Source organism: Ptychodera flava, chromosome 10, assembly GCF_041260155.1.
Source record: "Ptychodera flava strain L36383 chromosome 10, AS_Pfla_20210202, whole genome shotgun sequence".
Classification (NCBI taxonomy): domain Eukaryota; kingdom Metazoa; phylum Hemichordata; class Enteropneusta; family Ptychoderidae; genus Ptychodera; species Ptychodera flava.
The window spans coordinates 17,442,039-17,455,363 of record NC_091937.1 but is presented as its reverse complement, the minus strand read 5'-3'; the positions used below and the strand labels follow the sequence as shown (position 1 = coordinate 17,455,363).

General features: G+C 38.9%; 1 protein-coding gene across 2 annotated transcripts in view; it reads left to right on the top strand.

Annotated features, from left to right (window-relative positions):
• LOC139142130 (sentrin-specific protease 6-like) overlaps window positions 1-12,103 on the top strand; it is a 42,688-nt gene extending 30,585 nt beyond the window's left edge. For both annotated transcript variants that reach the window (XM_070711965.1, XM_070711964.1), the window contains exons 17-21: window positions 245-651; window positions 6,896-7,086; window positions 7,398-7,466; window positions 8,422-8,572; window positions 9,172-12,103. In XM_070711965.1, coding sequence (XP_070568066.1) covers window positions 245-651; window positions 6,896-7,086; window positions 7,398-7,466; window positions 8,422-8,572; window positions 9,172-9,315 — 962 coding nt within the window. In that variant the 3' untranslated portion in view covers window positions 9,316-12,103. The remainder of the gene's footprint in view (window positions 1-244; window positions 652-6,895; window positions 7,087-7,397; window positions 7,467-8,421; window positions 8,573-9,171) is intronic.
• The last annotated feature ends 1,222 nt before the right edge of the window (window positions 12,104-13,325 follow it).

Here is a 13,325-nt window from a genome sequence, read left to right as displayed (position 1 = left end):
ACAACACAGTCTCGTAATTACATATTAGAACAATGCATCATCCCAAGCTGCGTAGCTCAGTTTATTTATAAAAATTAAGCGTTTGTTGTGCAATGTCAACAATGGAAAAATCTGCATGAAAAGTTTACTTTTTTGTTCCTGAAAAACACTCAAAATCTACATATATGAGTGCAGATGTAAAACAAAGAAACTACTTACTTTGGTGTAATTCTGAAACGAAACCATACAATTGCTGTAATTGCAGGAAGCAAAGCAAAAGCCAAAAAAGAACTGCAAAAAGAGGAGGAAGATAAAAACGGTGTGTCGGAGAACCATGGTAACAGTGATGCAGCTAGCAGCAACAATGATGATGAACAAAGCAGGCCTGCAGGCAAACAAACAGACAACGATGATGACAGCGCTGTTCTGTGTGATAAAGCTGACAATAACAGTGACAGACACAGTGACACTCCTGATGATAAATCCTCCAGTGGAAGAACTGATGATCACGATGATGATGATGACAGTAAGCTGAGTGATGATGGTGTGACTGAAAGAGTAGAAGAAGACTACAAACTTGAACTGACAAGTAGCAGTGATGAGGAAAATCTGCCTTCACGTGATACGATCCAGAAAGGAGAACTTTCATCGAAAAAGCAGGAAAAACTTCAGGTTTGTAAAAAGAAACATGGATGAGTTATCTGCACTTATCTTGCATCAATTAAAAAATACAATTCATCTTTAATGCTGTGTATCAAAAAAATTCCATCATTCAATCTGATGTACATACAAGCACTGTCAAACGTACTCTTTTAGACTTAGAAACAGAGATACGAAGACACCCATATACATATACAGTACAGTCCACGCAGAACCTGTCATTGTGCTCGCATTTTGCGAGCACAATGCCAGCACTCTAAGCGCATTATGCCAGCACAATTGGATGTGAAGTGCCAGCATTTTACGAGCACTGTGCGAGCACTTTACGGGCACTGTGCCCGCACTGGACAAAATGTGCCCGCACGATGCGGGTATTGAACTCAAAAAATGTGTGCCCAGAGGTAGTTGTCGGTGACAACATTGCTACACTTGCCTAACTGAAATAGCGGCGGCTGGGAGTAACTGAATAATCTTGAGTCCTAAAACCAGCTCCAAACTCTCTTTGTCTGCCTAAGGCAACTCTAAAATCCATAAAAAAATCTAAGTCGTAGACAGGTCACAGTAAGATATTATCACATGCGTACAGTATGCGTACAGCTCTGAAGAAATCTACCTCAAACTCTGCTGGACCTCGACACTAGACCTCTCACGGATCGTGGTCTAAGGTCGGAACACGGACGTGTAGACCGTGGTTGGATATGCTTTGTGAAAAATTGCAACAACTTCAAGTGAACATTATTGTGGCCATTTACAATAAATAAAGTTCATGATACGTATTAGTAATATCACAGGCACAGACCACATATGCCAGGGGAATTTTCTGAATGAATTCGTTCGTCATTTGCCGTATAGACATCGTACATGAACTACCGGTAAAGCATGATTGCGAAACCTGATACATAGAAGAACCAGATTGTAAACCATTTTATATTAGGGAGGGTGAAGAATAACAAGTTTTGAATTGTTGCCCGGTCAATTTGTTGTATTTGAAACAACGCATCCTTTTTACACAGGTAAGGAAACGAGAGCGCCCAGGAAATAACAACCAGCATCGAAATAAAATTTGTTTTTGAAATCAACAGCTTGTATTTTTGTCCTGAACTTTTTACGATTACACGAACGACTTTGCTCTGGATCCGACTGTCTATAGTAGACACTGCAGTTAGCAATATAGAGTCACTATCATACTGAAGTAAAGTCAGCGGTGATGGCGTAGGAAAATGCAAGTGTTTTCATTGGCTTACTGATTTTTCGTGCTAATTCTGCCGTGTTTGTCGCAAAAAAAATCGAACTGAAGTTTCGAAGGTAGCCGAATCGGCGAACCATTTTGCTGAGATGCCAAGTCCGAGTTTTGTAGAGGGACCGTGGTCCATGGATGTCACGTACAAAACTACATCCGCGGTCTGTCAGGTGCTTGTCCCTTTTCAAAAATATCTGAGCCATCACGCATGCACTGTGTTGAAAGAGGGTCAGTAGTACACTCTACGACTAAACAAGGCACTGAGATGCCAGAATGTGAAACGAGAAAACCCAGTTCCAAAATGACCTATAAGTCGCGAAAGTATCCAGACTGCAAACTGCATGCCCTGTCCGATTGGGCATTTCCAAGCAAATATGGCTACCGCTAAGCCCGAATGTAGTCATCGTGTAAAATACAATTCTAGGCTTCGGTGAATTAAAGCAGGCGGCTTTATCCGACCGGGAAATATGACGACAGAAGTTCTAAACATTTATACAGGTCCTGTATTGTATTACGATGTACCGTCCCTCCAGTTTAGCATAACATTTTTTTTTTTAAAAAGTTATATCGATGCGATACATACTATTAAATCTGAGACTCTTTCTGTCAGTTTTGGGCTGCTGGTCTTCACAGCAACTTGCGTCTATCGGCTTTAAAAAACGTTCAAAATTTTCGGGGTAGACTTGAGTCGATAGTGCACCCCTGCGTGAACGTCCTTGGACCAGAACTGCGACCTTTGTTTCGTGACGAGTCAAACATACATTGAAATGTAAATGTACCAAAATTTACAAATTGAAGTGACTTGACTGAAGTAATTTCGTGGTCAACATGTATTTGACGTTCAGAAGTGACAGACAAAAAACGTGAATAATTCCATTTTGTCGAATTGAAAGCCCTCTGTGGGACCGTGGTCCGATAAAGTCCCATGGGAGCATAATGCTTCGAGGAATTCGCCTGCTATTCTTGGAAACTGCTGGTTTCCATAGCGACCATGCGACGTATAGACCATTGCCTGTTGACCGATGCGGCCTCGTTCAATAAAACATTTTACATGCCGAACTCACTTTGAACCAAAGATTCGAGTCATATAAAATGATGGAAATAGCAAAAAATACCTCAAAAGTTGTCATTGTCTGAGTAAAAACGCACCATACGTTTTCCCATACATATCAAGGCTATATACTGTCAACGTAATTCAATTCTGCAAACTCAAAGACGACGAACATGTTCTTCAATAAATCGCATAACCCGTGGAGAATGTGTCATATTAAACAATACATTTCCAGAAGTTCTCCGAATGGTGAAAATTGGTGTCATACATGCATCTCCGCGTTAGCGCCCCGACCAAAACTTTTTATTGCAGTTTTAATCAGGTGTAATATTCAGACAATCGCCGGTTCAGATTTTTTAATTTTTAGGGGGTGGAAATAAAAACATTATCTTTGAAATCCTTGTGTGAGTCTCATTTATTCCAAACTTTTACTCGTAATTCCTTCTTCAAATTTGGTGGCCCTTAAAAGGCCAACTTGTTATGTGGCACATTGACTTTATTTTGTTTTAGCTTTGAATAGTCAAATGCATTGTCGACATTTAAAACTGCGTCAAACAACGATTTAATCGCAAGTATTTTTAAATCGTACCGACTGTAACACGAACCTCGGAAAGTTAGAGAATTTTTTGGTGCTGATGTATCCGTGGATCAAGGCTGATACCAGCATGCATTATCAAAAAACATCCAGTACGTTAGTGTTTCTACAAGTAGTGATACGTCTGCATTACTTCAACACTAAAATGTCGCGTTCTTTGACACGTTGATGCGAGAAGCGACATCGTTCTTTCGTTACGACTACCCATTGCACTGAAGTTATACTGAAGTTGGCAGTGGGGAAAATGCCGCCAATGGTAAGAGTACCCATGTTTCAGCGTGGTTGAGTTCACTAAACAATAACCCACTTGCAGATTCGAAACGTTAAGTTCGTGGATTTATGATTTCTTCAAAAAATTACGGAATTATTTTTGTAAAAAAAAATATTTATTCCTTTAAAAGTGTTTCCGAACTTGATAGTATACACCAGCAATGTGATCGCAATTATTTAAACAATCATGCCGACGCGAATCTTTACTGTAAATTGTTGCATACTTCGATGACCTTTGTGACCCATCGCCTGATCATGCTGATTAGTGCGAAGACGCTATTGAATAGGCCGAGGACAATGTCTGCTCTGGGTGGCGATTGCAACCCACGTCAAGTCTTCAAGGTCATCTGGACGACAGTGTAGCAAAATTTGACGTGTTTCCCGGGCAACTCTTCCCGTTTTGGCCCCAAGCTTTTGTTCACAATGTCGTTCTTCTGGTACCTCAATGTATTATTCGATGTGGAGGGAATGTCGTCGCCCGAACGACTGTCTGTCACAAAATAAAACGACACTGAAGACCTGTGGTGACGTAATAGACTTCACTGTGATATACTAATAACGTTCAGAGTCGGAGTACGATTTAGAACACACTGCAGAGTTTGATTTGATCAACGTAAAACACGACATGAAAAAGACATATTTTTCTGCAGCAAATAGTTGGGGGCGGGAAACATTTGAAATTCGGTTCGTCAGGTGTCGACTCGAACGGAAAATAGGCCTACTATCAGAAACTGGCACAGTGTTTTAGTTTTCGTCACTAAAAAGTTTGGGTTGGAACAGTTTTTGAATATCGGACTTTTTTGGCATGGTATTGTCTGACATTATCACAAAAAAGACGTGATATTTTTTCAAGATTTTTGGCCCCGATTTCGTTCGGAGTGCATGGGAACAATTTGACAAATGGACCTTATCGGGTATTAGCTCATATGTAAAATATAAGCAGAAGCCGTATTTTTTTGTAGTTTTTTTTCAGATGGTCGTAATGACCCGGGAAACAAATTTTAATGTTGGACTTTATCGTGAAGCACCGGTGGCGATGAAAAATTACGCGGCGTCACCGTAGTTTGTATGATTGCGTTGGCAGTATGATGATCATGACTTTCTCTACATCGACTACCATGTTGTCCATTTAATATTTTTCGTACGGAATATCCGAGGAACGTATCAAAACTTCATTGAGATTTCGGCATGATCGGCAAGAAAACAAGTCGAGCGCTGTCGCCCAAAACGAATATTTTGTTTTCATGTCTGTGGAGAAAATTCAAGTTATTACTTAACATGGTCAGTTTACTCCACTCACATTAATCATTTTATTTGTGCCACTAATAGTGATAGTTGGCTAGAAAAAATGCTGATAGAGACGTTCGGCTTGTGAAATCATTGAAATTTACGAGGACAGGTTTACGAAGCAGAACCTCAATCGCGATTTTTGTGCTTCTCAGTTCAATCGTTCCGTACATCGAAAGGAAAAACCAAACCATATAAGAGTATGCGTCTTGTAGAATTTTGGTCTTTCCAGGCGTCACACAAAACAACATCACCTGCATGTACATACGGTAATATCATTGTGATAGAGGGACCGCGATTACTGTATATCGAGAAAGTATGACGCGCTACAGGGGAGAAAGCAACGAAACGTAATTTCTGACCTCCTTCATTTAATTGTATGGCATAAACATGATAATGTGAACCGAAAATGAGAGTCACGATTACGATTAGGCATGAAAAAGAGGAAGAAAGCCGTGAAACTGTCACAGAAGTTCAGCATTTTTAGTTCTAAATCGTCTTTTTGGACAATTGAAAAAAAGAATATGAGCTCGTATAGACTAGAGTGATTCAAGTTCACAGGCATTCACTTCTGCCATGATAAATCGTCTTCCTGTTATAAAGTACACATTTTGAAAAATAGAAAACAGATCAAGAATTTTTATTGTTGTGTTGACTTGTCTTCTACGATGCGTTACGGTTATGGCAACAACTTACATGTACCTATCGTCACCATCACAGCCTCACTCAGTTTCTTCAACACCACGTCTCACGACCAGTGATGTCATCTTTATTTGAGAAATTCGATAATTTTCGATCGGACTCGATCTTCACAGCGCACCAAGTCAGAGTAACAATTTCACAGTAACAGATCATGCATTGTACGTAAAGAGTTTTCACTTTACCCCCGGCCTAAAATCGTACTAGTATTTGTAAATGACACTAAACGTCGCAACTCCCACCCAATCAGCAATGGGTCAAAGTTCGGCTGAGCCGATGACAAAACCCAACACTACAGTAGCCACTTGTACGTCCACTTGTTGCAATTTTTGTCCACAAGAATGAAACTCTTACAACTTACATTCTCATGCAACAGCGTTCAACTCAGCCATATATTCAAGGTCAAGGTGTGAATGTGCCTCACATTGCAACAATGCCCGCACAGTGACGATGCGCGAATCGTGCCCGCACACTGCGGGCACACTGCACTTTATCTGCCCGCATACTGCTGGCAATGATGCTCGTTTCGTGCGCGCACAATGCACTTTTTATGCGGGCATTGTTCCCGCACCAGTGATGGGTTCTGCGTGGACTGTACTGTAGGTGATATGTACAGACAGACAGTCACACATACTTGTCAGAAACCTAGACATAGTCACACGTACCTTCTAGACACTGAGACAGAGAAACAAAGACACCCATATAGATATAGGGTACGGGTAGACACTCTTTTTGTAGGGTCTATGCTTCAATACAAATACAAATCGATTTATTTATTTGTACAATTCAAAACCAAAGCTTCAAGGAACTGTTTTTGAAGTGGATATGAAAGTTAAGTGGACATCGATATGTCGCTGGTTACATTGAAGTCAATATATATCACAGGTTACATGGAAGTCAATATGTCACAGATCACCTGAAAGTCAATATGTCACAAGTTACATGGAAGTCAATATGTCGCAAGTTACATGAAGTCAATAAGTCACAGGTTACATGGAAGTTGATATGTCACAGATTATGTGGGAGTTGTTATGTCACAGGTTGCGTTGAAGTCAGTATGTCACTGCCCACAAGCCTTGCTTCCAATCAGCGTAACTGACACCTTGTATTACAGAGTGATGCTGATGAAGTGACGGAAGACAACTCTACAAAGGATTCTGATGAAACTTCTGACAAAGGTGAGGAAACAAAAGATGGGGACAAAGGCAGTGAAGAGCCAAAGTGTGCTGAGAAATGCAATGATAACAGTGATGATTCTGTAGAAAATATCAAAGAAGAAGCAAGTGGATCAGTCAAGTTTAAACAGTAAGTGTTGTTCCTATGTATTTTTTTGAAAGTTGTAATATATCTTGGAAATTTCTCTTTCCAAGATATATTACACTTTTGTATGCAGATACAAACTTATGTTGACTGACATCGATGTAATGTCACAAGCCTGTAATCTTGTACAGAGTAAGCCTTGAACTTTAATTTCAATTTACATGTAAAATGCTACAGCATTTTTCATAATTAATGATGCTATTACGGTTTGTGATAATATAGTTTTTGATAAAGATAATTTGTAAATACCGTTGTTCAATGACCTTGACACATGTTTGTCTATTTGCTTTTCCCAGGCCTTGCATTTTACTGTTCGATTCATTGCTAGGACCAATCCACAACAATGTTGTCAAAACACTGAAAGAGTAAGTACCAGTACACATCAATGGCCATTGCATGAAACACCCTACTATAACACACACAAAGTACTAATCATGATCGGCAGGTGCAGTGCCTTAGATGGTCAATTATCATAGGCCACCACTACCCATGTCCTTGAATACATTCTTTAGTGACAACTTTCATATAAAAAGTGATTGACAAAATACAATGTTGCGAGACTGCTGCGCATCGCCCAATTAGCTTACTGAGTGTGGCTTTCTCATCTGATGATTTTGTGTATTTGGGTCCAACTCTTTTAAAATAAAGGTGAGAGACCAGAATCTTGGTTCAGAAGTTCCTATAATGTCAAATCATTTATTGGAGGGGATGTTGGGTGTGGAGAGTTGGTTTAAGTCTAAGAAAACAATTGAAAGCTTGTCAGTCAGTTTTCAAGATAGCTTAGGAATGTTTAGCATACACTAACTTGTTCAATTTTTGTTTCATATTGTTTTTACTGAGTAGTGAAACTGCATTGTCTTTACGTCACGTCAGACTTTGTTTTTACAAGTTGCTTTTATATTGTTTCGGTCAATTTCAGTCTTTATGTCACACATCTATTTTCTCTAGCTTTGATCCATGTCATATGTACCTCTACGCGTGTAATTATAGTCATGCTTACAATGTGTACATACCATTTTATACCCAGCCAGGGCAGCAGGCAATCATTATCAACTAGCATGATGAGTCAGTCGCCTTTTGGTACTGACCCCTCAGGTGCAATATACCCCCCGGTAGACCTGACAGTAGTAATATTGACCTCCCTGGGGTCAATAGTGACCTTGAAGCCTTCCAAGCATTGCACTTTAGTAATGTTGGTCTTTGACCCCACGTACAGTAAATTTTTTGCTGATCTTTGACCTGCATAAAATCAAACAGGGAATGTAGAGTTTGAAAACTACCATTCACATGAAAACTACCATTCTCTGATTTGTTTGTCAGCTACCTTGCTGTTGAATGGGAGAGCAGGAAGGGCAAAGAGAAGAAATTCATGAAGGAGCTTGTCCGTGGATCTTCAGTCAAAGTGCCTCAACAGAGCAATTACAGCGACTGTGGTGTTTTTCTTCTGCATTATGTAGAAATGTTTTTCAAGGTAAGTGACAGTGTCATCAATATGGAAGCACAGTGGGCTGTGCCAGTAGGTCTCAAGGTGCATGGATCAGCTGTGTCATGATTGTATATTTACTAGGCATTTTAGTCACTGTTTTGTAACAGTTTTCTCAAGATGCATGGATCAGCTGTGTCATGATTGTATATTTACTAGGCATTTTAGTCACTGTTTTGTAACAGTTTTCTCAAGATGCATGGATCAGCTGTGTCATGATTGTATATTTACTAGGCATTTTAGTCACTGTTTTTTAACAGTTTTCTCAAGATGCATGGATCAGCTGTGTCATGATTGTATATTTACTAGGCATTTTAGTCACTGTTTTTTAACAGTTTTCTCAAGATGCATGGATCAGCTGTGTCATGATTGTATATTTACTAGGCATTTTAGTCACTGTATTTCAACAGTTTTCAATGTGCAAAGCTGATGGTACATGGTCTCCATCATTTGTGCCTTCCCTTTAAAATATTCAGTATTCTGTAGATATCCGTTTTGCGATGAGGTGATTGACCTTGAGGAAAAAGAAACATTCACACACCATTGGATCTAATCATGCCTCATTGGTTGTTATTTGCATGTTTTAGAAACCGCCGGAGTGCTTCTCACTGCCCATACAAACCTTGAAGTCATGGTTTCAGGAGGAAGAGATTGCCAAAAAGAGAGAGCATATCATGGATCTGATTAACAGGCTTAAAGAAGAACAAGATGCTGCCAAGAAGGCTACATAACTACAGACTCTCATGACCCCATGGTCACCATGTATGTGGCCTTCATGGATGTTATTCCTTGATAGAGTTTTTAATGAGGTGTCTCTACATTGGAATCAGTACCTCTTTGTTGAGAATACACTGCCGCTAGTGACTGAGTCAGTCGATGCAGAGTCATGTGAAAATTGTGTGGAAGATTTCGAGGATTCATTTCAAAATGTACCGGTGGGCAACAGTTGGCTTCAAAGTGGATGTGACAGTGTAAGAATTGCTGATGTATTAGCTGTGAATCTGTCAATCTCAGCAATCGCTGACAAGTGCATGCACGGCCCATAAGATGGACTGACATCTGATATGTTCAACATTCGTCCAGTCTCCAAGTGTGTCACTGAAATGGCTGTGTGAGTGTTTCATAGAATCAGGACGCTTGGGTATCATATGCACTGATCAAAGTGCGAAAGAAAAAGGTTCTCACAACAGTAAAGATAACACAGATGTCCCACGTGACAAATTTATGTCATCCAAACTAAGATATAAAAGTGATGCCGACGCCGAGACAATATGTAAGTGTAATGACACTGCTCTGTCATAATAGAATGTTGATGAAACAAATTATAAACTATCCTGGAGTCTACTGGCCCTACAAAGACTTACTCCTACACGGGAATACCTCTACTCCTTATCAAATCCATGCTTTCCAATATGGAGACAGACGTGGTTAATAGCATTGCCACTGTGATAACTACCAAAGTTGACAAATTTCAATGTTCTGTTGACATCAGTATTCGATCAGGCTTGAGTACAGACTGAATTCAGTTGAAAGGATGCTATGCTCAATATTTTCAAAAGTTGGTGATCCAACTATCAAACACAAGTCATGTTTAATTTGTTTGTGCACTGTATCCAACTCTGTCAAAATTATTTACATGAACTGCCCTTTTCCTGTACAAAAGAGAGTGACTTGTCCTGAAGGTGGATATACAGAGACAAAACTGATTACGACTGAAGATAGAATCCCTTTACAGAAGAGAAATGTCACAATGAGTTGTTTGCATGTCACTTTGTTTAGCCAGTGCATTATTTGGAGCGTTAAAAAACCAACAATGTAAGTTTAAGATGAACATGCGTCTCTGTGCTGATGTAAAGTGTTACAAATTCAAGGTGAAAAAAGACCTACTCGGAATATTAATGTTTCAAGGAAAATGCTCGATGATCTTGATTTTCCATAATTCACAAGGTACTGTAATTCTGTCGTCAGATTTTTATGTAATATTACAAGTTTATGAAAGTTTCAATATGGCCTTGAAAATATATTTTTTGAGAGGAAAAAATTGCAGCTGATACTTCGTGTATTTGTATCTTTGATTCTGTATATTAATCAGCGAAAAATGACACTGCATTTGGTAGATGCCAATATGTCAACTCTGTGACATCGTAATGATGTAGTAGTGTCTTTGGTAGTTTAACCCTTTCACCCCCAGTTCCCTATGTACAGGTCCAACTTTACCATAGAAAACAATGGATTTGGGACAAACCATGGTGGTGAAAGGGTTAATGTGGCATACACTGTCGAGCATTTGAAGAACTGGTTACATCTCATGGTGATTTTCGCCCCTTGGAACTGTTGTGATTTTTCGATGACATAAACAATTATTGCTGTTTACTTAAACAGTGCTTTTTACATAAACATTGCAGTGTGTTAGTCATCCTAGGTTTCTGTAATTCGAAGATGCTCAAACGTGCACAAAGATCATTTCTCTAAATATGTTTCCCCCCATGTTCTGTTTTTAGTTCACTTTTCATGAAGGTACCTGAATTGCTGTGATTTGACGTTACATTGTCATGTGGTGTTTTATTTTGCTACTCCCTACACCATGTGTCAAGTTTTCTCACCTTAATGTCTGCAGATGTATAATCACTTCAACATAAAAAGTCGCCTTTGAAGTTTTGACTGGCACTCATTGTTTTATAGAAAAAATTAGACAGTCTGTGATCCATGCCTCTGCATGTAAATTCCGTCTTCACCCTTTCTGTGAGTCTGGATGTCCATGCTCATATGTTATTAATTTGTCACTGAAATGATGCGGAATCATAATCCAATAATTTTCGAAATTTGCGAGCAAGGTTGCAGACGTTAAAATGAGGATAATTACATGTGCTCGTTTAACTGCCATGTAAAGAATTGTATAAAATAACATTTGCGAGAACTCTATAGCTGTATTTGCTGAATATTATTACAAATCAACAGTTTTGTTACAGTCAAGGATGGGCTGCCATCCCATTTCGTATTATACATTGCTATTTCCCAACAATGATGAAAAAGGATACAAAGTTATTAGCTAGAAAGTCACAGTTTTGTGTCAGAAGGGCCTTTGACAGAACATGAAAATATCAAATGCTTTCTCGATGAATGGTGTTGTTAAGATGTAAATGCACAAACAGTGTCTGTATATAATGAACTGAAATATGGGCCATCTGTCATAAATATACAGGCAGAAATATTAAACTGTTTTTGTCACAGTCAATTTTTGAATTTCTTTATGTCTTCAAATACTGTTTATCCCTCTCGATATGTGCAGAGGAGGACATTCTTGTAGAATCATTTTTGCAAAGTCATCAGTCATACGTACTATTGTAATTTTTAGATAGACAATTCACATAGCAAAATGTACTTGTAATTTCTTTCATTGTCATTGACCACAAAGCATCTTTCATTGTTTGTTGTCTTGAAAACACAGTAAATCCTAGAATTATATATGTTGGAATTTTCAAAGTATGCTGAAGATGAAATAAAGACATATTTATGACATCGATGGAGTTAGGTTGTAATTGGATGAGTTGTCAGTGATGCAGGGCTACAAATGAATGACAGTCCATCTTTTATTTGTTAGCTCTTTCGTTTGTTGAATTTCTCACAAATCACATTGGTGTGTAATAAAGGGAAAGCGGCTCAACAAATCACTGTTTCTGTGCAAAAAGTAATGATATATGCTTTTATGACATAAGTATAAACCTGTACACAGCTGATTAAATTTTGGGTGGACTATCCCTTTAAGAATATGGGGTATTTATCCGTGTTAGTTTCCATTCTTGGGCAAGAACCCATACTGAACTTTCGATTAAAATTTCAAAATCGAGGTAATGTTTGGGCAAGTGTCCGCTCGAATTTTCAGTGTTTCTAAAGTAACAAGTCATTGTTGATGACACAGTCTCCACAAAGTATTTTATTACATGCCTCGTATATCGATTATTACATGCCTCGATGTGAGTGCAAATCGGTGCATTGATTTGAATAGGAACATCCGGGATGTTAGCGGGCCGATGAACGATGTACTGACCAGTTTCCATGGTTACCCGGTCCAGTGAAGCCTTTCGACGTTTTCGACGTCAAAATAGACGCTTAACGTTGTAAACTTAACGATGTAAAATATCCATGCGCGCACTGCTATTTTAACTTTCGTTAAAATCTGTTTGATGCTGGTCGATAATGGTAAAATTGTTTGAAAACGCCCTGCATGTAACTAAATGTCATATAGCATTAACTGTGAAGAGACATGTAATAAAAATATTATTGCCTGAATACATGGGCTCGGGCACATAAACCCATGTATTCGGGCAATAATATATAACGTCGCGCGCTCCATAGGATTCAATGGTAACTTGCCGATGACGTCGCGGGCCGCATAGTCATCACTGGACTGAAAGTGAACCGGAACTATTTTCAACTTGAAAACTTTTGGATGTGAAAGTCTTGAAATCTCATGTTTTGCACAGAAAATCCGGTTTTTGGAAAATTTCGCTTAAAAATATCAATCAACCGCATAACAGTAGTTTAAATATATCAATGCGCCATTCGATGATGAAAATCGTTCTATTTCTAACAGTTTTTCGTCTAAAATGATAATAAAGCATTTGACTATAATTTGCCAATAAACGTAAATATTTTTGGTGCAAACTGAGTAAGAGAGGCATGTAATAAAAACATAGCCCGAACAAGGGACTATGTACCCTCGGGGCAGGAGACCATTTGC